Genomic DNA, 22,723 nt, shown 5'->3' on the forward strand with positions numbered 1-22,723 from the left:
ACCAGCAGTGCTGAACTGCACTTTGATGTCACTACGCAAGCACAAGGAGTGAAATTCTGGGGTGGAGACCATTTATTTAGTTTTAGTAAAACTACGCACTGAGAAATAATATAAAGTACAGTACGCCATGCGCATGTGGTTGTAATTAAGGCCAAATTAATCAAAAACACACAAAAAAAAGATCAGCAAAAAGAGATGAAGTCTGGGGATACATGGTTTGTTTCTCATTTCAGTTCCACCTCCAGAAATGATGAACAATGAAAATGACGAATTTGCTGACTCAGAAATGCACACGTGCCTGTAAAGTAAACAAATGATCCTGTGTTGGGTTCCCTGGGGCCGCTGGTGATAAGGCAGTAGAACTGAATAGTCTGGGAAGCACAGTTTGGCGAGGTTCCTCACCCTCGTCAGCATTTCCAACTGGCAGTCTTTTAAAATATTTTAGGCAACAGCTCCTCCAGTTTCTTGCTCCCACTGGCTGAAATGTGATTCATCGTCCATTTAAAACAGGCCCTCCCTCTTGTATTGTTATATGCATTCAGGCTCACCTTTAAGCTTTAGGTCACATAATCAAAACAAGTCAATGCAGCCCATAGGAAATGCGTGCAGTTTTTTTGGTGAGCTGAGTACTCCTGGTCTGTGATGATATTTATGCAACTGCAAGTTTCAAACTGTAGGGCAAGGGACAATTCCAAAGCTATTTCCAACACAAAACATTAAAATACTTTGCAGAATAACAAGGATGACTATTTAAAATGTGGTGGAAATCAGAAAGGCATGACTTCAAACTGGCCAATCAGGCGGAACATCAACACTGAGCAGTAAGACCGAAGCGTAAATTAACTGATCAAACACTAACAAATTAAAATGTAATAATATGACCTCCATACAGTCCGTAATAAAGGAATTCAGTTAGCTGCCAATTAATAAAAAGCATTTAGCTTGTATCAGTTAGTAATTCTAATCTCATTAAATATCTCATTAAACAGGGGCAGAATCTCTTTCACGGGGATATGATCATTAAGATTCTTTAGTCTAAGCCATTAATGTGCAACACCTGGACATGTTACCATTTTATATGGCAGGTTATGTAAGCTAAACGTCTGAAAGTTTGGAAACCTTCAGCTATGCTGTTAAATAGCTGGCTCTGAAATTATACAGCCTGTCAGTCCCCTTACATTGTAGTCAAGATAGCACACATTTTAAAACCAAGTAAAATCTGAATCCTGATCACAAAACCTCTACAAGACAAATGAAAAAGCATTCTTTTGTACAATTGTGTATCAGTTAATAATTAACCACACATTGTATTCCATTGTGAGAATTTGTTTAACTATTTACAGCAAATAGAAAGGTAAGGCTGGCACACATACAGTGTATATGCGATAAATAGGCTAAATAATAAAACTAGGTTGTAGAATGCTTAACATCCTACTGCTTCCTATTCTCTTGGTGCAGCCAATGTGTCTGGCATAATTTTAAAAATTTAAGAGGCAAGATGTGACCAGCCTGAGCAATTAATCTACATGTCCAAATGAATGGACTGCATCATTACCATCAAAATGACTGCTTCTGACTGAGAGACAGTGGGATTCACTGAACCTATTCCATAAATAATTAGTAAAATTTCATTACTAATTCTACTGATGTTCTTAAATATTTCCCAATAATGTGTACAATATCCACCATCTTAAATTGTTATGAAAATGTTGTATAAATGCTGATTTATCATTGAAACTGTGAAATACCCCAAATTACATCACTGAACCACAACATAAGGATAAGTAGTAAAAAAAAAAGAAAAGAAAAAAAAAGAAAAAATAATGTCGCATATAGGCTACCTAAACTAAATGAGCAGTTTGGTATGCATATGGTAAATGAATGACAATGGTTGAAAATCACGATAGGAAATAACAGGCTCCTCATGCACACGGGATTACAGAAAGTATAACGATAATCTGCATATGAATAGGGACAATTTGTGCCAACTGTGCACCTGTTGCACCAATTAATAAACTTTTTTTTCTTCTAAGAATGAAATGTGACACAGTGCCCAGGTCTATATGCTGTGAAGCCGTAGGCGAACTCAACCTCATCTACCGCTGTTATATACTGTAGCTTGCGTTAGATACATTTACTTAAATGGTTAAAGTCGTAGCCTATCTGGAACAAATGTTGGCTGAGTTGCGTGAACTGGCTGAGGAGACGGTTAACTCTGCAGGAAAACAACTAGTACTGTCGCTACAGTACATGTTCAAAAAAGACGGGTCGTTCTGTACCATTTAGATAGCTACTGTAGCCGTGCATCATTCACTGTGATAGCCTACGAATTGTCAGTTCTCTATCCGCCCATAACAATCTAACCAACTGACGTAATAAAACCACTAAAACATGTTAAGGTAAACTATATTGACAGTCAGTTAGCAAGATAATTACACTAGTTGGTTTGCTAGTCACCGGCAACACAACTCCGTAGCAGAACCAGTAAAGATCAGCTTTACATGTCTACACCGCCCGTCCAAAAAGCTGTATATGTCAGCAGACAGATGTGTAAATCCTTGTTTTAAAGATGTGTAAGATAGTACTCCTCACCATGAGCTCCGGGTTGTCACTGTCGCGGTGAGTAACTGCTCGGATTACCCCTGCTCGCCATCTCCAGTGCGCGATCTCACCGAGCTCCAACAGCTCCCGTCCGCTCACGCACAGGAACCGCTTTCCAACCAGCTCCGGGCGCTCTTCCACCCCCATGGAAAATCCTCGCAAAACTTCGAAAGCAACACGCTACGGTGCGGACATTTTTTCTATAAAAGGCTTATTAAATACTAATAAAAAGAAAGAAAAACTGGTTGAGTAGTTTCCGAGTCTCTGACAGTCTAATGTAACGTTAAACAAGATTTAAACGTCTACCCGCCAGCAGCCAGCAAACTAACAATCCTGAGCGGTATGATTCAGTAAAGCCCGTCACAAGCTCCGTACAGTGATATCACTCCGCCCCCACGGCACGTCGGCCAGAAAAACCGCAGTGAACATTTTCCTACGCCAGACAAATTCATTTTATATTTTAGGGGTTTTCGTTTTCAAAACCACCAGAGACAGCCAACCCGATATCCCGTATTCCACACGTAACAACCTGGACAAAAGTAGTATGTTACAGCCAGATTGAATTGTGAATTTGAAAAGACGAATTTATGGCACTTAGCTTTGGAATATTTAAAAAAATTATATACATAAAGGTATCCCTACACTTACGTCATCACGCGCATCTGTGTTGACAAGTGGCTATCCTATATCTTTCCTATCTTTTCCTATTGTAACTTTCCTATATCCCCAATGTCAAAATGAGGCAAGGCGTCACAGAGGATGTAAGTCTGTAAGTAAAGGGCATCATGCAATGTTGTTCAGTTATTTGGCTCTTCCTTGGTTGAGGTGAAATAATGTATTTTTATATTTCATAATTTTACTTTAGTATCCAAGTATAATCTGATGTCTCTTCATCGAGTAACCTATGAAAAAGATGCTTGTATTTGCTAAAAATGTGTTTTTTATTGAATCCGGTGCAAAATGGAATAATCAATTGTCAACTAGTCATTCCATTATTAAATTAAGTTTGCATTGCATTCAACTAAATTTTGTGACTTTGAGGCCGCTTACTGGTGAACTCCAAATAATTTTTATGTAAATGAATGTATTCCTCGTTAAGTATGTAACGTTACTGCACTTCACCCACCCTTGGAAACAGTCCTATAAAATTGCCTTGTCGGCTAAACAGACTTCAAAGTGAAGTACAAATTAGAAAGTCTTCGTGTAAGCAATCGTGAAAGTAACCAATGGTTATATTAACCAATCAGGGGTAGGAACGAGCTGTGACCTCACGGAAGGAGTTGCTGCAGGTCGTTGAGTTTTGCAGGGAGGGCTGATGATCACCGAGGCTGGTAGTTAGATCATTGTGAGGATGCGTGATTTAAAGTGAATTGTTGTACGAATCGTTTGTTGTTAGTCGTTCTTCGCTTAGCTCGCTAGCTTGCTAAACTGTGCCAGTCAAAGCTTTACTTTACAAAAGCTCGGCTTACTTTGAAAGCTTCACTTTTAGGCCACACCAAATAACGTTAGCCCTGCTGAAAGGAAAATGGTGTCGTGGATAATTTCGAGAGCAGTCGTGTAAGTGAAAACAAATGGTTCTTTATTTTAACTAACGTTAGCTACTTTTATTTACATGCAGTCTGCACCATACTGTGGGTACTTTTTGACAAACATTTCTGGTTTAGATATGGACAGTAACGTTTAACCCTTCTTTAGACTTCTAACTATTTAGTTCAAATAAATGTGGGGCAATGTAACGGTTGTCTAGTTCTGGAGTGCTGAGTGAACTCAGTATACCGTTTTCAGTGTTAGCTAGCTAGCTACGATGGATAGCTCTAAATTATATGAAGTCGTTTTGGATTGAGGTAACCCCAATGACGTTACAGCTGGAATTTGGTGATACTGACAGATGTCACTTGTTACTTGACTTAACGTTAGCTAGCTTGGTTGATAACTAATCAATCAGAAGGTAAATTAATGCTTCAAAATAAACGAGTTCATTTCCAACAAAGTTATCGATAGCTAGTTGGCCAAGTTACATTAAAAAGTTAATATTGCTGTGTATATTAAAATTTAACTAGCCATCGGTAGCAAACGACAGCTCCATAGTTTATAGAAATGTTTGAATACGTGTGCATAATTTTACCCACCTGACGTTATCTCTAACGTTGGCCAAGTTGCTGGCTAAGGTGCTAATCTATATGGGCTGTTATGTTTCATCAGTCATCTAGCTAATGGTTAATGAATTGATTAAATCAATTCGTTTTTTTTTTCTAATAATTTACTGGACTTTTGAATGCTGTCAATATACGTAAAATACCTGAAATAATTCTGTTTGAAATATCGAAGTTAGTACAAGTCTGAACTCCAAGAATTAGGCTGCTACATAAATATATCGATAATGAGTGTCTGATCTCATTACGATTAACTTGATATATTACTATGGCTTACACCCGACTCCTGTTATGACATTAACCACGTGGTTCATGAAACTGGATCAAAGTTACTTTCACTGTACAATCCATGCCAAAAGTTTTTGTTCAAATTAGTAACCTGCTCCCACTAGTCTCTGGAATCAAATGCATACATAAATAATTATTCTTGCTTTGTGTCAGCTCTTTTGTGTTTAAGTCTGAAATAAATGTAACTTTGTGGCACATTTTACCGTGCTTAAATCACTGGATGATGTCAGTGTGGATAGCTGAACTGCAGTATTCAGTGGCCTGGAGAGATACAACAGGCCCTTTGCTAGCTATGACCTCAGAAGTTTGCAATCACACTGTCCGTGTTTTCTGATCAAGAGTTTGCATTGTTTGTAGGACTTGGTCTGTGCTGAACATTAAGGTATCTGTCTTCAATTCTGCAGGCTTATCTTTGGAACGCTGTACCCTGCGTACTACTCCTACAAAGCAGTCAAATCCAAGAATGTTAAAGAATATGTAAGTAGAAATTCAGTGTGCATATGTACCAAATGTGTATTAATGAGCTGCATTGGTTCCCTTTTGTTTAAAATTGTTTTAGCAGGAGAAAATCATATGTGGAGATAATTGTGTGTAGGCTGCTAATAATCAGCATGAGACTGAGGTTTCCTGGCGTCTGAACTGTATTGAGATCAATCTGTAGATGTTCAACCACTTTTAAAGCTTGCATGGTTCAGTTTCATTGCAAATGATTGTGTGTATTGCATGTAATCCCTGGCTGGGGATTCACTGTGTTATTTCCTTATATTTTTGGTTCGCTAGTCTGTTGGTGCACCTGAGCATACCATCTCTGGCCCTTCCTGTGAGATGCAGTGTTGCTTGGGAACGGTGTCATGGTGATCACTGATCACACAGCTGTTTCGCGTTGTGCTTGCAAGGCTGTGAACAGTGCCATCCAGCATTTTTACATTTACCTAACCTGAATTCCGTTTTGTACATGGATTTGTTTTGCAAATGGATTGTTTGTCTCCTGAGCGGAGGATCCTGTTGGGTGCAGCAGTTAGACTTGTGGCGCCGCTGCAGTCTTTGTCCTGAGGGAGGCTCCACAGTTGGCTGCGCACCACCCCCCCACCCCGACACCCCCCACCCTCACCTCAGGGCTCAACAGCAACTCCTCTGCTGTAGAATACGTGGCTGATTAGCTAGCAAACGACTGACTTCATGCTAACGCACATTTTCCATTAATGTGGCACTGCCTTAAATAAATAAATGAAAATTTCCACCTTTCAATTTGTCAAATTTGGAAGCGCCAAGTGCGCCACTCATCGGCTAATAGAGGAGCACTGCAATCTGACCGTGTGCGGAATTTTTGAGCCAATGGCACACGCTGTAGGTCACACGGTACTGACTGGAGGAGAGTCACATCTCACTGATGACAACTGACAGCCAGTGGGTGCCTGGTGGGTAATTAGAAACTAATGCAGCAGTAACCTGAATCCTGGTGGGCATTAAACTACCCTTCCCCTGGGGGCGGACCTCATTCAACTACCCTACCACTGGGGGCGGAGCTCATTATAACTCCCCTATCCCTGGAGGCGGAGCTCATTCTAACTACCCTACCCCTGGGGGCGGAGCTCACACTGGTGCGGATCACAGTTGCCCAATTCTAGTGACAGCCCCACGGAATGTATGTGCGTGTGGCTGTATTTTATGTGAAGGCATTAGGGTTAATGCTACTTGGTTTAATTTGGTTTTCTGCTGGACTGCAGTCTGAGGTTACGAGCTTGGGATACACCACTAATTGCCCAATGAAAACTGTGAATGCTGTTTGGAAGTTTGTTCCCAGGAGCGCCCCGCTATGGTGTGGTAAATGGCTCGCTAATGGAGTTGCAGGCAGTGTAAGTTCACCGGCGGGTCGCTGATTGCATGTGACGCGGCCCGCCAGCTGGAATTCCAGGGATGCACACTCATAACCTCATTTAACGTTGCCCAGTGATGCTCAAAATTCCACAAATGTCTCAGAGTGGCTGGAATGAGGCAGCCATCTTGTGATCGGGCTGTGCTTGGTTCTGAAATTAAACCAGAAAGACACCTTGAAGTCCTAGAGGAATTGGGCTTATAATTCAGGAGGTTGTTATCGCAACAAAGGGCAGACCTACTCCATATAAATGCCCATAATTTTGGATGAGATTTTGGATGTCAGGTGTCCACATACTTCTGGCCATGTAGTGTATGTATTATGTCTATTAAATGACCTTCTGGGAATCAATTCCAATAGTAGAAAAATCAAATTATGTGCCACTTAAGTTTGAGGCTGCTTCTGGTATAACTGACCTCTTCCAATACGAAGCGCTATGATGGGATTAGTACTGTGGCCAAAAGCAGTATATGAAACTGAACCTACACTGTAGAGGATAATCATTAGCATGTTGAAGAAATAGTGTATTGTCTGTTATGAGGAGGCATTGTTACTTGGGTTAACCTGTTATGAGACCCTGTTATTTGCGCTGTTCTTTCATCATTGTTGTCTCTCATACTCTTGCATGATGGGAAGTGTGGGCTCTGAAAGTGCTCTTTGTCTGCAGGTGCGCTGGATGATGTACTGGATTGTGTTTGCGCTGTACACAGTGGTGGAAACCATCACAGACCTCTCCCTGTCCTGGTAAGAGATGCACAGAGTTTATTACTATGTGGCCTCCTGCAGATCCTTGGTTTGGATGACTGATGCCAATTGTTACAAAATGGATTATGTTTGCTAGACCAAGCGAGTGCTTTATTTAGTCTTGTAATGTTTTATTAAGCGATGAGATGTGACATTCTTTAATAGTTTTAAGTGCACGGTTAAATGTGAGAATGTTATTGGTATTCTGTCCCCACTGCCTGGGCCTTTTCCTCTCTGTAGGTTTCCTCTGTATTATGAGCTGAAGATCGCCTTTGTGGTGTGGCTGTTGTCTCCGTACACCAGAGGGGCCAGCCTGATCTACAGGAAGTTCCTGCATCCTCTGCTGTCCTCTAAAGAAAGGGTGTGCCTCTGTTTTCCCCTCACCGCTGCTGTAGTCTCTCCTCTGACCTCCCGGAGCCACACTAAACACGTGTGACACAACTTGGGCAGAACGCGTCCTGCCTGCTCTGCCGGGTCCTGTTACGGCACGGTTATGGCTCTGTTGCAGTGCACGGACCGGCATCGGGGTCTGATTTAGAATCAGGACCGCGCCAGTGCTGACTGTGGTTGGCAGTCCCGCTGGGCATGGGGTGGGGCGGAGGGTTCAGCTGTCTCGTCGCTCACTAGCGCCCCCTGTCCTCTCGCGCTTGAAGCGTCCTCCTCCGGGTCTGCCGCGCGAGCCCGTCTCGCACACCGCGGTGCGATGAGAAGTGCTGGCTGACAGCCAATGTTTGTCTGCGCTCTCATGAATTGATTTTTGTTCTCCCCTAATAATGTTCTGACCCCAGACGCTCCTTAGTCTACGACACATTATTTGAAATCATGTCCTCAGTAGGCCATTTGATTTTCGTGTCTGGAATAGATTCCATTTTAATGGCTGTAGCATGGATAATTGATTAGTAGCTACGTGTCCACAGACAGCTTAGCCTTTATTATCATCGCAGGCAAATGTTGACCTTTGTTTATGAAGATGCATTCAGTGACAGATGATTGAAGTTGGATTGAAAGAGATGCTGTACCAGAAGTACTTCTGCTGCACGGACATCACAACAGTCTAACTGGATTAGGAGGCTGTACACTGTGTTCAACATTGAGACATACTGGTGCATAATGAAAGCTCTTTTTCCGTTTGTATAAATAGGAAATTGATGACTACATCGTTCAGGCCAAAAAGCACAGCTATGAGACCATGGTGAACTTTGGCAAGCAAGGTCTGAGCATAGCTGCCACCGCAGCAGTCACTGCAGCCGTCAAGGCAAGTACAACTGTGTGTGTGTGTATGCCTGTGTGTGTATGTGCACGCGTGATTTTCTGTGTGTGTGCGAGTGCGTGCATGCCTGTGTGTATATGTGCGCGTGCGTCTCTGTCTAATAGGACATTTAACGTACATTAGTACTGCTGGGAAGAATAATGCATTAAAAGATTGATACTTTTCAGTTGACAAACTAATAATCTTCCCTAAGAAAACTGAAGAGCAGCATCTGGTTCAGTGTCCTGGAAGAGCTGAAGATTAATTTTAAACTTGACTGTATTTCTGGCTCCTGTCGTATGTGCCTGTCAGAATGGAGGCAGCGTGTGAGAGCATAGGAGGGGTTTCAGTGGCTTCAGATGGCCTCTAACCGGGAGCTTAGAGATCCATCCCCTTCGGCCTCCACTAGCCCCTGCTCTGATGGCTCTGTTCTGCTCACACGTCTCTGTTTTCCTCGTCCTAACCTTGATGTTGCTCTCTCTCTCGCCCGTTACTGTAAATCAGTCCCCTGGGCCCCGTGCTCCTTAGGCCTGCTCTCTCCACTCCGGCTGAGGTAAAGCCACAGGCTGGGCCACAGCATGGAGGTCCATACCGTATCGCTCTCTCTAATAGGCCTCATCTCACAACCATCCCCATATCTTCAGACCACCACATGCATCATCTCCAGACAGAAATGAACTTAAGAGCCATCTGGTCAAAGCGTGTGTTGGATGTAATGTGTGAAATATACATGTCCATAGTTTGTCTGTTCTAAAGATCTAACACTCAACAAAAACACTCTGCAGCCTTGTCCATGCATTAAATGCATGTTTATATAGTACTAGGAATTATAGGCCTACCTACAACACAGTTTGTGTCTGAAAGTGATGAGAGTCCTTTATTTTACAAATACTACTGTAAATCACTTCTGTTTTTGTCACTGTGGTCAGACACTTCCCAGCAGAGATGTGAGAATTGGCTTTGAAGCTTCTGTAGGACAGTGGAACCACTTTCTCAGTAGTATCAGACATGTACTGTATGACACGCACATTATGTGCACATTTTGACCATTTTCATCCTTCCGTTCTGTAGAAGTGGCTGCTCTTCTTAAGAAAAAATAAATGAATAAATTCGCATTTCTGTGCAACTGGAGAAAAAACATAGAGATCAGGTATTTCAGTAAGTGTGAGCACAGACAAAACGACTTGTTTTGCACGGTACATAAGTGCATATAAACTCATGTGGCTGTGTGGATGTTGGCAAACACGTTGTAGTGTTTTTCACTGAGGAAGTGTGAAATGTGCCTCCGCAGGGCCAGGGTGCCATTTCGGAGCGTCTGAAGAGCCTGAGCATGCATGACCTCACTCAGATTCCTGGCCACGACACCACCGACCAGCCTTTCCCTGCAATCGCCCATCCAGGGAGGAACGCACAAAATCCCTCCATCGACGGCTCTGGTAAGCTTCAGTCTGTACTTAGGGTGCTGATTCAAAATGTCTCCATTCCAAGCAAGGGGAAGAGTCAAGGTTTCAGTTAAAACAAATCATATGTATGTGGAAACAAAGTTTAAAGATTAATTCTAGGAGATGTGTATATATAGCGCCCTCTATTGGGAAATGTGAGCTGGTATGAGAATTAGCATTTTTGCCACAAGCCAAATTTTGAATGTCCTAGTTCAAACTGACCCACAGAACTACAGAAGCGCTGAACTATGGGACCATCTGATAGAGCATATCAGGGCTGCACAAACTGTCTCCAGATTCAAGGCACTTAATGCAAAAAATAGAAATACAACATTGAATATTGAAAATGATGTGTCTTGTTGTATGCATTTGACAAGTTCTTAACATATATTTGTTTTATTATACCTTTCCTCTCTCTTAAATGTAATTAAATGTTTATTTGTCATTTTTTTCTGTTATTGTAAAACACTTAACCTGTTTACCTGTTGCTCTACATATAATAGTAGTAATAATATAATAATAATAGTTGATATTGTTATATTAGTCAAGTGTTTATTAATAACACAAAGCCTGAGCTCCATCCGAGTAGCTGGTTCACCTCTCACTTTGCCTAGTAAAACCCTAAGGGCTGTTTAGCATCATCTCTGGTCTCTCTGTGCAGAGTACTACGCGTACGAGCCGGAGCTGGAGTCCAGGGCGGGCGATGATGCCGACGGGATGTTCTCCGAGGACGAGGCCGTCACCCAGCGGGGCGTGAGGAGGTCCCAGAGCGTAAAGATGACGCGCTCCAGAGCGCGCAAAGAGGTGCGTAAAACGGGTGCACGTCACCGCTCCAATCCGCCTCTCTTTACAGTCCGGCTCGGACATTCGTCCTCTGCAAACATGCCCCAGTGCTGATTTAAATAGCAGGTGAAAATGGTTGCACACATGCACTAAAGCCGCTTTTCCACCGCATGGTACCGGCTCAACTCGAGTCGACTCTACTCGACTTTTTTGGTTTTCCATCGGGCAAAAGTTGTGGAAAGTACCTGGTACCTTTTTGGTATCACCTCCGTCGAGGTTCCAAACTAGCTGAGGCGATACCAAAAGGTGACGTGAAAACACTGCAGAGCACTGATTGGTCAGAGCAACACGTTTCATGCGGCGTCGCTAATGACGTCCAGCTACATTGACGGAGGTACTATCTGCAGTGGAAAACAAAGTACCTGGTACCAGAAGTGAGTAGAGTCGAGTAGAGTTGAGCCAGTACCATGCGGTGGAAAAGCGGCTTAATATCACTGCTGGCCAATCACAGGAAAAGTTTTTCATTCGCAGAGTAGTTACTTGTGTAAAACTCTTCAGCCTCGTTGGTGATGCTCGTAGCTTCTTGAATTAACGTCTTTCCAGAGTGTATTTTTAGCCGATAGGAGATTTAAGAATGGTCACTACTTTTCGCATGGTAAACTTTTCACATACCCCTCGCAGTGGACGTGCTAAGGCAGGATTCTGCATTTACGCACAAAAAAAGAGCCAAAATGCAGGAAATAAATACACTGTTGTCTAAATGCAGATATTCAAAGGTCTTTTTCCCCCCCTTATTGTGACAGGTGATGACCCAGGCTTGAGCCACAACAAAATAATCACTCCTGTTCCTTTGAGCCAATCGTCATTCGGTGTCTTACATTTGTGTTATTTATTGGTCATAATATTTATGCAGCCGTTGGCATCATTGCAAGATTCAAAGAGAAAGCGTTTTTTAATATTATGAGCCTGTGTGGGGAAAAAAATTGTTTTGATCAGAATGGCAAACCTTGTAGCTTTTTTAAACGGCTAATCCGGCTATTTCATGCCGCTTCTGTTAGAAGTGTCATAATACAATTATGAAGGACAAACATTTATTGTGCTGTTATTGTGAGTTTGTATAGTATGGCAAAACGGTTATTTTTATCAGAATGCATGTGAATTTGTGTAAATTTTGTGAGTTTTAAATTCCCTGCCTTCTAAAGCTGCAGAATTCCATGGGCTACATTGACCACTGCATCTGTAATTATTGACAGAATTAAATAAAGCTGAAAATGCCTGAAAAACTGTCATTAAACCGTAATTAAGGCGGTTTAATCAACTTCTTGCAGCCTCGCTATGGATCTCTGAAGCTAAAACCGAAGCGACGGCCAGCTCTGAGCTCTATGACATATGACCCCTGAACTCCGGACCTGACTACTGGTTTGAGTGCTGTATTATTACAACATGTGATGGTCTGTACATTCACAGTCTTTGAGGTGTTTGTGGGTCCTGTTTGTTTCAAAGCAGAATGAAGAAGTTAAATGAAATGCCAGTAACACTGTGCTTTTTTAATCATGAAACACTATAGATCATGGGCTAACAAGTGCATTGCATATGTACATTTCATTACAGAAATGTTTATGGTTTTTAAAAAAAATCTATAATTTTAGCTAACTGCCTAAAATATTTTTACGTACTTGAGAAAACACTCCAAAAACAAGTAACCCAAAGTGTGCCTTATTCCTTTTTGGAGAAGAAACACTATAATGTAAATATACATTAAGGTCATTTAATGTGTTTTAAAATGTCTTATGGTGTAATGACCACATTTACAAAACCAGCAGGGCAGGTTTTTTTTCTATTCGTTTTTTGGCTCATTGTATCATTATAATGTGACTATGTTGTATTTTCAGTTGTCATCTTAAGTGGAATGTATTCAATTTTATGAATGAAAACCTTGAGTGAAAGCTACAGAGACCAAAGTTCACATCTGTCTTACAGAGGCTTGGCTTATTTAGTGTAAAGTACAAATATGTGTGGAATCTGTGTGTTGCATTCATTGTAAAAGTTAATATTCGCAAATAAATTTGGATGTGTGCATACTGTGCACATGAAGTGAATTGTTTTTCTGTTACTCATGGGAACTTGTCTGCTTTGTTCTGCTTTCAGTAAGTCAGTTACTCTTTCAGGCTCCAAGTGGGAAAGTGCATTATATTTTGAGAATTTGTTTGAAGCAGTTTGCAGTCTTAAACACAATATTTCTAGATCTAGTTATGTAAAAAACAAAATATAATTATAGACCAGATTGAACTGTAACTAACATGGCAAGAGAACTTTATTAGAAACCACAGAGGGAACATTAGAGCCTACTCTAGGAATCTTTTTTTTTTTTAGATGGAATACTGGCTCTAAAGGAAGACAAGCCAGTGTCCTACCCTTTCTATCTGAAACTATGTTAGCACTGTCATTAGGGATGCAGAATGCCAGGGCTTTCCTGGTTAAATTCCTCAGATTGCTAAACATGTTGCACAAAATTCACACACAGTCCTCTCCCTTTCCTCCTCTGCCTTCTTTCCATATAGGCATTTTGTCCGTTTTCTCAGTGGATGAATGCAAACTTTTACTATATGTCAATAGCAATCACAGATTTAAATTACGATGCAATATTCAAATTATTTAATTGGCTACATAATTATAGCTGGAAAGACACTCGCACACACGTTATCGCCATAACGTCCGCGCAGGCGCCACGCAGCTGTACCGACCGTTATGTAAGAGCATGAGTAATATTAACACACTCGTTGCCACAATTAATCTGCATATATTCTCCAGGGCTCTAGTGCGCGTGCGGCTCCTCTGTAGCGCTGTCCAATCAGAGCTGGTCCGAAGAACATGTGACGGTAATCCACGTCCGCGAAACGCATCGCAAAGACAGAGGGGCTCCGGATAACCGAGATCTGAGTGGAAGTTGGTGTGATGTTATGTTTCAGTGCATATTTGTTTTGGGATGGATTTAGAAGAGGCTTTTCAAGTTGTAGGGGAATTTGGAATATGCCAGAAACGCATGATCGCGGTGTTAGTTTTACTTCAGGTATGGAACCTTTTGTTTACTGTAGTTGTAGTACTAGAAATGGGGGAAAGTGGCTACATGCCAGAGGCCATAATCACGGCTACGTTTCCTCGAGCTTGAATATATAGCAGTCTACTTGTTGGACAGTGGTTGTTTGTAATACCGTATTGTTTTGGTATTTGTTTGCAGAAATTAGTAGTTCATAATTGCTTTCCCTCTGATCATCGTGTTACTTACTGTTAACAACAGTTACGAGCTAACAAGCCACTTGTGGTCTGTGTCAGGTCGGCGATTCCTAATGTTATTCACAACTGAACACGGGAGTCCGGCAAGCTTGTACGCTCTCAGCTGTTGTAAACATCACTAATGTAACTGATTATGATGATAGTCGCTCAGCTGCATGCCAGTAGTCTGTTTCAGTTGAATGCATTGGACTGATCAAGAATAGCTGATATAATTAACGTCACATTGTATGCAGATAGTCGGTTGCCCTATCTTGCATCTGTGTCTAAGTAGCTAAATAGTATAATGCATGTAGCCTACTGAAAACTGTAAACGATCTACATAGACGGATGGATAATTGTTGACGCTCTTTATTTATATTTGCTTTTTATTTATTTGTTTTCCAGATTTATATGGCTTTCCAGTCGATGCTTATAGTGCTTGTCGGGGCGGTACCTGATTACCACATTGAGAAAGGTCTGAATCCCGATAGCACCGAGGAGGAACTCTTCAAACACGTAACTTTCACAGAAGACCTTAGTTCTATTGTTACAGAGGTGGGGACCATTAAATCTGTGCCATAATCACACGCTTCTCATCCGCTCTATGACGTGCCATATTATTTCAGATTCTGTTGATTTAAAACTTATGGAAAATGGAATGGGGCGGGAAACGCAGTCTGACTGTGCCAGGAGGAACTTAGGCGTGACCCTGTAAAACGCTGTTTGGATATTAAATTGTTATGCCGGTGCAGATTTAATCAGTGACATGTTTAATCTACAGTGGTTCCTGGTAAAAGATCAGGCTTACAAGGTGAGCCTGGCCGGCTCCCTGTTTTTTGCTGGTGTCCTACTCGGGAATGTGCTTTTTGGGCCCCTGTCAGACAAAATTGGAAGAAAACCAGTATTTCTTACAGGTAAGAATATTTCCAGATCACCTGTATGTGAGTTCATTGCGTATGGTCCTGCATGAACAAATGGCTTTGGTGGATAAACTCCGTTTACATGAGCTACATACAGCCATGTCAATCAACACAGCTGGTCATGAGTTACTGGAACAGAAGCATGTAAAACGTAGTGGATAAAGGTGGGTGAGGGGGGTGTCAGTGAATTGACCTCCAAAATCGTAAAAAAAACGTTTTTGACAATACTTTGGCATGTTCTTAATAATTCCCTTTAAATATGTGAATTCTCAAAAAAAAAGGGATGTAGATTAGGTGTTTTTTACTAGGTTCTCATGAAATGAGTAAATTGTAATAATGAGATTATTTAAATATTTAAATATTTGACAGATCAAGATCATGACTTAGGTTTTTTGATGCTTTCAGTTAGCATATGGATACTGAACTATGAGTAAAGATATTTCCCATCCATATTCATCAGCAAGCCTAAGAAGTGTACATAAAAAGAGTTCTTTGAAATGTACTTTTGGGAAAGTGAGATTTGAGGCAGATTTCAGAGTCATTCATTCATAGAACAAAACCATTTCGTATAGTGCTCAAGGAGGAAGAACCGGCTTTGGTCTTCCAAGTGTTCAGCCTTGGGTACCAATTAGATATTCAGATATGAAATCAAGTACTTACCCTCTGCTCCCACTAGTAAATAGAAATGTTGATTGCTTCAGCCTGATGTCATCTTGTCTGTCCTAACACTGTCTGTCTGTCTGTGTGCTTCTGCCAGGCCTGTTCTTTGAGGTGCTGTTTGGCTACGCCACTGCTTTTGCGCCCAGTTATGAAACGTTCGCTCTCTCTCGCCTGCTGGTGGGAATGATGAATGGCGGCATGGCGCTGGTGTGTTTTGTGCTCAGTCAGGAGTACGTGGGGAAGTCCTACTGGGCAATGACAGGTGAGAGGATTTCATTTTCATCTCTTCTGGTTATTCGCGTCCGTCTAATGAATTGCAGCATGCTTCCCGTCTTGAAACTCAGTCTTGATGATACTTGCTTTTTTAATGATTCAAGGTGGATAAACTGTTCAATGAAATGTATTAACTTTTTTTTTGCTGACCTACATTACCAGTACATTGTAGGCCCCAGAATGGCAGATTCCTGCTGCAGAGCCCAGACTGTGTGTACGCTCACAGGACAGATCTTAATGGTTTCCTGTCAGGTTCTGTCATAAATATATCATTTAAATTCTGTCATAAACATATGAGGCTGACTTGACTGAAGCTACATTGCACACTCACAGATATGTGGGACGCTGTTTATGTTTTTGAAACTGTATCGATTTATTTCTTGGTAATCTAAATGGATGTTTGGTTTTTAAAATGAGAGGGAAATGTGTTAGCAAATGATATTTAGATTTTTTGCTGAAATATATATTTACATATTTTTTAAATATTGAATATTTCTTGTTTTGTTTTTATTTTGCAGGAACTTTGTCCAATATGACGTTTGCAGTGGGAATCGCACTCTTTGCTGGCCTTGGTTACTATGTGAGACACTGGCGCACCCTAGCAACGGCAGCTAACTCGCCTGGTGTGCTGTTTTTCCTTCTGTCAGTGTAAGTTTGTGGAAGGGAAGCAGGCATTTTTTTAACACGACAGAAAACGAATGGAGACGTCGCACAGTTCATACTCAAGTGTTATACCAGGCAGACTTGTGATTGGTTATTTCATGCGCGTGTCGTATGACAGTGGTGGACATGACTGAAATATTAGGACACCTTTAAACTCTCAGCCTGACATCACAAATTTTATATGATAAATGTATGTGAATATGAGTGTCCTCGCTGTACGTTTGAACACCCTTCCCTCCTCTCTGCGGCAGGAACTTTCCGGAGTCCCCGCGCTGGCTGTACTCACAGGGCCGGTCGGAGCAGGCCGAGCAGGTGCTGCTGTACCTGGCCCAGCAGAACGGTCGGGACCAGACCCAGCTGAAGCTGAAACAGAACTCGGCCTCCACTCAGAACGGCAGCCGCAGGCCCGGGATACTGAACCTGATCACTCACCCGGTGCTCCGATGGAGGACTGTGGTCCTCATGTATGTGTGGTAAGCACTGACAAGACGTCCCCGATGCTAGCGGACTTAGCAGTGATTTAAGCTTAAAGAGAGCGTGCCAATGCTGCAGCTCAGACCAGGTAAAGATTCAGGCAGTGCTGGGCGGTTTTACCACCGTTTCCTGCATTGGTTACCTCTATACGATATGCTACCTGTGAGGTAGGTCACTTGGGGTCTATGCTGGTCATCATTGTAAATGAGATTTTTTTTTCAATTGACCTGGTTAAATAAAGGTATATTATTATTATACGTTACTATTATACGGCAGGGTGAGTGGGGAAGGGGATTTACAAATAACCATGTGTGGAGTTTCTAATGAAGCCCCACAGTCAGTTCTAGGGATGTGAACGACACACTTTTCTGACCGTCGAGTGGCTGCTGTCTGAAACAGACTAATCATTTTTTTTACCGTTTGATGTAGGATACCACTAATAAAAACACACCACTAGTTGAATCAGTGCAGATCACGAGATTAAAACATTTCAAAAGTAAAAAATAAGCTGTTATATTTTTTCCAGAATGATTGTATGCTGCTTTGGTCATTGCACAGGTTAACACATGACCCAGTCTTCTGTGAAGTGTCAAGTTATAGTCACATAAGACTCACTACAGTTAGTGCTGTCCTCACGTGGATGCTTATCGCAACATTGTCCGCCTTGGAATGATACGGAGAGAGGCTGCTGTTTCACTGCGTTCAAGTGAAGCTGGGATGGTTTTTTTAACAACAGTACATCGCACAGGAGTATATTCGGGCTCAACCAATTGCCAGTAAGTCCCAAAATCCTTCACCCTTTACCATGCTTACAGGGAGCATGTCTTTCGTTACCATTTTAGCTATTAAATCTGTTGTGGTTTCAGCTGAAAAGCTGTCACACGGATGAGGTCTCACTATGAAGTAGGGTGCTTGTTCGCTGTGATCCCTTAGCCTTGGATATTTGTTTCTTAGCTGGGTTAACATCATTGATGTCAATGAGTGGAATGAAAATTTGCAGCAGATAATTTGCACTGAACAGCTTTTTCATTGAGCTTTTCAAAATCATTCCACACATGGCACTCTTTTGTAAGCTGGCCAACTTTTCAACTGGCGTTAAGTAACATTAAAGTGAATGACAGCATGCCCCGTCTAGCCTCCTCTATTACCCCTTAGGAGCAATTTGACAGTAAAATTTTAAAAAAGAGAAAAAACGTTTTTGATTTGACTTTCGAAATGCATGCTCGCGACTGACAATCGACGGATCGACAAACTGTTCCCATCCCCCCAGCCAGTGCAGGTTTCTTAAAGGGGCGCAGGTTTACTGTCGTTTTTACGCGGGGAAATGACGGTCGTGTCTCTCTGCAGGTACGCCTGCAGTTTGGTGTATTACGGGCTGACGATGAACGCTGGTGGGGACACAGGAAATCGCTACGTCACGGTAGCCATGTACGGGCTGGTGGAGCTTCCTGCTTACCCGCTGTGCATCTACTTCATTAACAAACCCTGGTGGGTAACTCAGCCCCTCTGTGCCAAACCAGCCGTGGGATCACCCGCATCTTACTGTGTGGGACACTCACACTGGATACAATAACATGCAGGCTGTTGTGTTTATGTTTCTGGATTTATGTATAATCTTTCTGAATGCACTTCTAGATTACTTATTTTTTTGTTCTAGTTGAATATAGAAAGATTTACTATGTACCATTATTTAAAAGTATAAAAAGGAATTGTACGAAAAATTCCAAATAATGTAAAAAAATAAATAAATAAATAAATAAAATTAAATCAAAAGGAGTTTGAGCGGTGATCAAAATATAAAGTCACATTTGTGTGTCAGTGCGTCAGTTGCTCACAAAAAAATCCTGATTGCTTTTAAAAACGTCTGAGACATTCATAGCATGCCTGACATTTTTGTACGATTGTGTCAAGAGCCTGGTTTCATGGTACAGTAGGATGGTAGGATTTTATACGACTGTGTAAAAATGACTTTGGTTTAAAGAGAGCTCACTTAAAGTACAGAAAGGTATGTGTCTGTCTGTTTGGTCCACCCAGGGCTGGAAGACGCAAAACTATGGCGAGCTTCCTCGCTCTTGCAGGGTTTTCCTGTTTGTTTACAATGCTGATACCAGTCCAGACAGGTAGGAATTTTCATTTCGTTAAACTGAAGAAGTCTGAAAGGTTGTTTTTGCTTGTGTTTTGGAATGCACCTTTCCAGTGTCCTGATACTGCTCTTTGCTTGCAGGTTTGGGGTTCAATGGCACATCTTTAGCTTTGCTAGGAAAGCTGTTGGTCAGTGCTGCCTTCAACATTGTGTATGTTTACACGTCTGAGCTGTATCCCACCGTGATTCGGTAAGAAGTCCTGCTTTTGCTTTGTAATGGAGAACGTAAACGTCTTCATTTACGAACCATGTGCGGCTGGACTGACTATGTTTACACATGATATCGTTTTGTTTCTTGGTACAGGAACGCTGGACTTGGAGTCTGTTCAATGTCATGCCGATTTGGAGGAATTCTAGCACCATTTGTACCTTCTTTGGTATGTGAACAAACGATAGAACTGTGCATGCGTGTGCACATTTGCACAAGTGTATGATTGTGCCTGTGAGGGCACAAATATTCATGTGTATTCACGAGTGTATGAGTGTGTAGGTATGTGTGAGGGGTTAAAAGGCTAAACGCTGACAGTAAGCCTTGGGCCATGTGGGCTGTTGTGTGGGCTTCATTCTGCTGCTTTCTCAGAGAGCGCTGCACCAGTCCATGCCCTTTGTGGTGTTCGGCCTGAGCGGGATCTCTGCTGGCTGCCTGAGTCTGCTGCTGCCGGAAACCCTGAACAGACCCATCGCCGAGACCCTGGAGGAGCTGCATAGCCCCGCCTACCAGCGCATCCTGGAGAGACAGGTGGGTGTCCCGTGCGGCACAGCACCATGCCCGCCCTATACAGAGGCTACTCCGTATCATCTGTATGCAATATGCAAATAACATGTAATGAGCACAGAGAGATGTCTTGCAAATACATTGTTGTGTGCTTTGCAACAGGTTTACTTGTTTGAAGATGATCAGTCCAAAGACAAACTTCTGCAGTGAGATGGACTTGCTTACCACAAAGGAGGGACCACAATCAAACAGAAGGTTCATGGAAAGAGAAGTTCTTCTGTCGTCTGTCTGAGAATTGCCTGTCTGTGGTGTATGAATAAGATTCTTTAAAAATGATTTAATATATAAAGGACTGACACAAGATACTATGGAGAGGAGTTGGCCGTCTAGCTGGACAGCTTTTTGGATGACTTCTCTCAAACTCTTGGCCACAGTGGTCTTCTAAGTTCTCGCCGAACACTGAAGGCCTTGATTGGCTGGAAGAAATGGACAACAGAGATGGTGCCAGTGGTTGCCATAGGAACATTCCTCACATTTAGAGACCTCGATCCCCATTTATTCCATGTTATGTGGATTTGTCTGACCGTCTTGCCTTTTCAGCCGAATTAAATGTTTTCGTCTTCATCGTGTGCCTTATGAGGATCAAATGTCATCAACACTGATGTTTTTAACGTTGAGAAATTCACTTAAATGCTCTATTTTGAATAGGATACAATTTTGTACCTTGTTTCATACCAAAAGTACAACAGAGGTTACGTGGGACCAACCTGCCATTACTGCCAAAGTGAAGATCCTTTTCTTCTGCATCTGTAATTTTATTAACAGTGAACGTTCAATTGAGTATGTAAATGTCTATTTTTCATGGTCGGTTCATTTGTTTAAGTTGATCTGCTGGTCAGATCACATGCTGCTGATGAAAGTCTGAAACGTAACACCTGCTGCAGCATGGAGCTCACTGCCGTTTTTTATGGAGGCGGTCCCAGGACCCGCGCAATAAGAGGCGAAGCGTCGGCCTCGTTTCGGCGCGGCAGTCCCAGAGAGCACCGTCACACGTCTCTGTCTGTTACACAAGTGTTTAAAGCAGCCTTCGTCTGGCGGCGTGCTGTTAGACGTGATGGGGAACAATAAACTCAGCTGCGAATGTTCCGGCATTGCTGTGGTTTGTTAGTTTTGGAAATGGCTTGGTGCTCCCCGGTGGGTGGGGGAGGCGGGTGTGTGGTGTTGAACAAAACAATCCATGACTGTCCAAGAGTGTGTTTTAATGGTCATTTTAAAATGTCTTGTGTACAATAAATATCACTTGTACTTATGTGTGCTTGAGCATGGTGTGTGTATTCAGTGACATCATTTATGGAACGATGTCATAAATTTACAAGCCAAATTAGTTGCTTTCTCTTTGGATTAGTTTGTGTCACATTTAGTTATTAAAGAGTAAGTGTATGAAAAAATATAATTCATACGTTTTTCATCAACCTACACTGGTTATGTGTAAAAACATACACCATACAAATTTTCTAGATATTATATAGATACAGTATGGTTATAAATATGTGGACACCTGTTCTAATTAGTGGGTTTGGCTACTTCAACCACACCCATTGCTAACAGTGGCATTAAATTAGAGATACAGACGTGATCTCCATGGACAAACATTGGCAGTAGAATGGGTAGTACCGAAGAGCTCACTGACTTTCAACGTGGCACTAGGGTCATAGGATTGCATAGGACTGCCGGAATGCATAGTGCCAACTGTGAAGTTTGCTGGAATAATGGTCTGGGGTTGTTTTTCATGGCTTGGCCTAGGCCCCTTAGTTCCAGTGAAGAGAAATATTAATGCTACAGCTTACAATGACATTCTAGAGAATTGTGCGGTTCCAACTTTGAGGCAACCGTTTGGGGAAGGCCCTTTCTTGTTTCAGCAGGACAATGTCTCCCGATGTCAATGTTCACAAAGCGTGGTCCATAAAGTAATGGTTCGCTGGGTTTGGTGTGGAACAACATGATTGGCCTGCGGAGTGCCCTGACCTCAACCCCATCCGACGCCTTTGTAATGAATTGGAATGCCGACTGAGCGTGGCCTTATCTCCCAACATCAGTGCCCAACCTCACTAGTGCTCTTGTGGCTCCATGGGAGCAAATCCCTGCAGCCGTGTTCCAAAATCTTTTGGAAAGCCTTCCCAGAAGAGTGGAGGCTGTTGTAACAGCAAAGTGGGGACCAACTCCATATCAATGCCCATGGTTTTTGAATGAGATGTTCAAAAAGCACATATGGGTGTGATGTCTGGGTGTCTGCATACGTTTGGCTATGTAGTGTATATCAGCATGTCCTGGATTTAAAAGAAGAGAGAGAGATTATCCAAGCAGAGAGAGTTTTGAATGGGTGTCAATTTTTATAGGAAATTCAGAGGGCTGGGGTGGAAGTAATTATTAAAGGTGACAAGTAATTATAAAAGTTTAGGCACTGGA

At 42.1% G+C, this 22,723-nt stretch overlaps 3 protein-coding genes across 5 annotated transcripts in view; 2 read left to right on the plus strand and 1 right to left on the minus strand.

Moving 5' to 3' along the window:
• Positions 1-2,964, minus strand: part of LOC118218052 (probable JmjC domain-containing histone demethylation protein 2C) — a 50,437-nt gene extending 47,473 nt beyond the window's left edge. Inside the window, exon 1 of the mRNA XM_035400424.1 lies at positions 2,593-2,964. Coding sequence (XP_035256315.1) covers positions 2,593-2,748 — 156 coding nt within the window. The 5' untranslated portion in view covers positions 2,749-2,964. The remainder of the gene's footprint in view (positions 1-2,592) is intronic.
• A 911-nt stretch (positions 2,965-3,875) lies between these two features.
• On the plus strand, positions 3,876-13,235 carry LOC118218343 (receptor expression-enhancing protein 3-like). 3 transcript variants are annotated; one of them, XM_035400939.1, is made up of 8 exons: positions 3,876-4,158; positions 5,447-5,519; positions 7,586-7,662; positions 7,903-8,023; positions 8,804-8,917; positions 10,203-10,347; positions 11,015-11,157; positions 11,940-12,419. In XM_035400939.1, the coding sequence occupies exons 1-8, from the start codon at positions 4,127-4,129 to the stop codon at positions 11,955-11,957; spliced, it is 723 nt and encodes a 240-aa protein (XP_035256830.1). In that variant the 5' UTR covers positions 3,876-4,126; the 3' UTR covers positions 11,958-12,419. The 3 variants fall into 3 exon arrangements, with proteins under 3 accessions (XP_035256830.1, XP_035256829.1, XP_035256831.1); XM_035400938.1 differs by lacking the exon at positions 11,940-12,419 and adding an exon at positions 12,465-13,235 and having other exon boundaries at positions 3,877-4,158; XM_035400940.1 differs by lacking the exon at positions 11,940-12,419 and adding an exon at positions 12,465-13,235 and having other exon boundaries at positions 3,882-3,946.
• Positions 13,236-13,994: 759 nt separating this feature from the next.
• Positions 13,995-21,566, plus strand: slc22a15 (solute carrier family 22 member 15). The gene is made up of 12 exons (XM_035400885.1): positions 13,995-14,206; positions 14,815-14,964; positions 15,191-15,323; positions 16,087-16,251; positions 16,781-16,910; positions 17,177-17,398; positions 18,747-18,887; positions 19,434-19,519; positions 19,624-19,732; positions 19,847-19,919; positions 20,123-20,281; positions 20,420-21,566. Exons 1-12 carry the CDS (start codon positions 14,123-14,125, stop codon positions 20,465-20,467), a joined length of 1,500 nt encoding a protein of 499 aa, XP_035256776.1. The 5' UTR covers positions 13,995-14,122; the 3' UTR covers positions 20,468-21,566.
• The last annotated feature ends 1,157 nt before the right edge of the window (positions 21,567-22,723 follow it).

Source organism: Anguilla anguilla, chromosome 18 (assembly GCF_013347855.1).
Source record: "Anguilla anguilla isolate fAngAng1 chromosome 18, fAngAng1.pri, whole genome shotgun sequence".
NCBI lineage: Eukaryota > Metazoa > Chordata > Actinopteri > Anguilliformes > Anguillidae > Anguilla > Anguilla anguilla.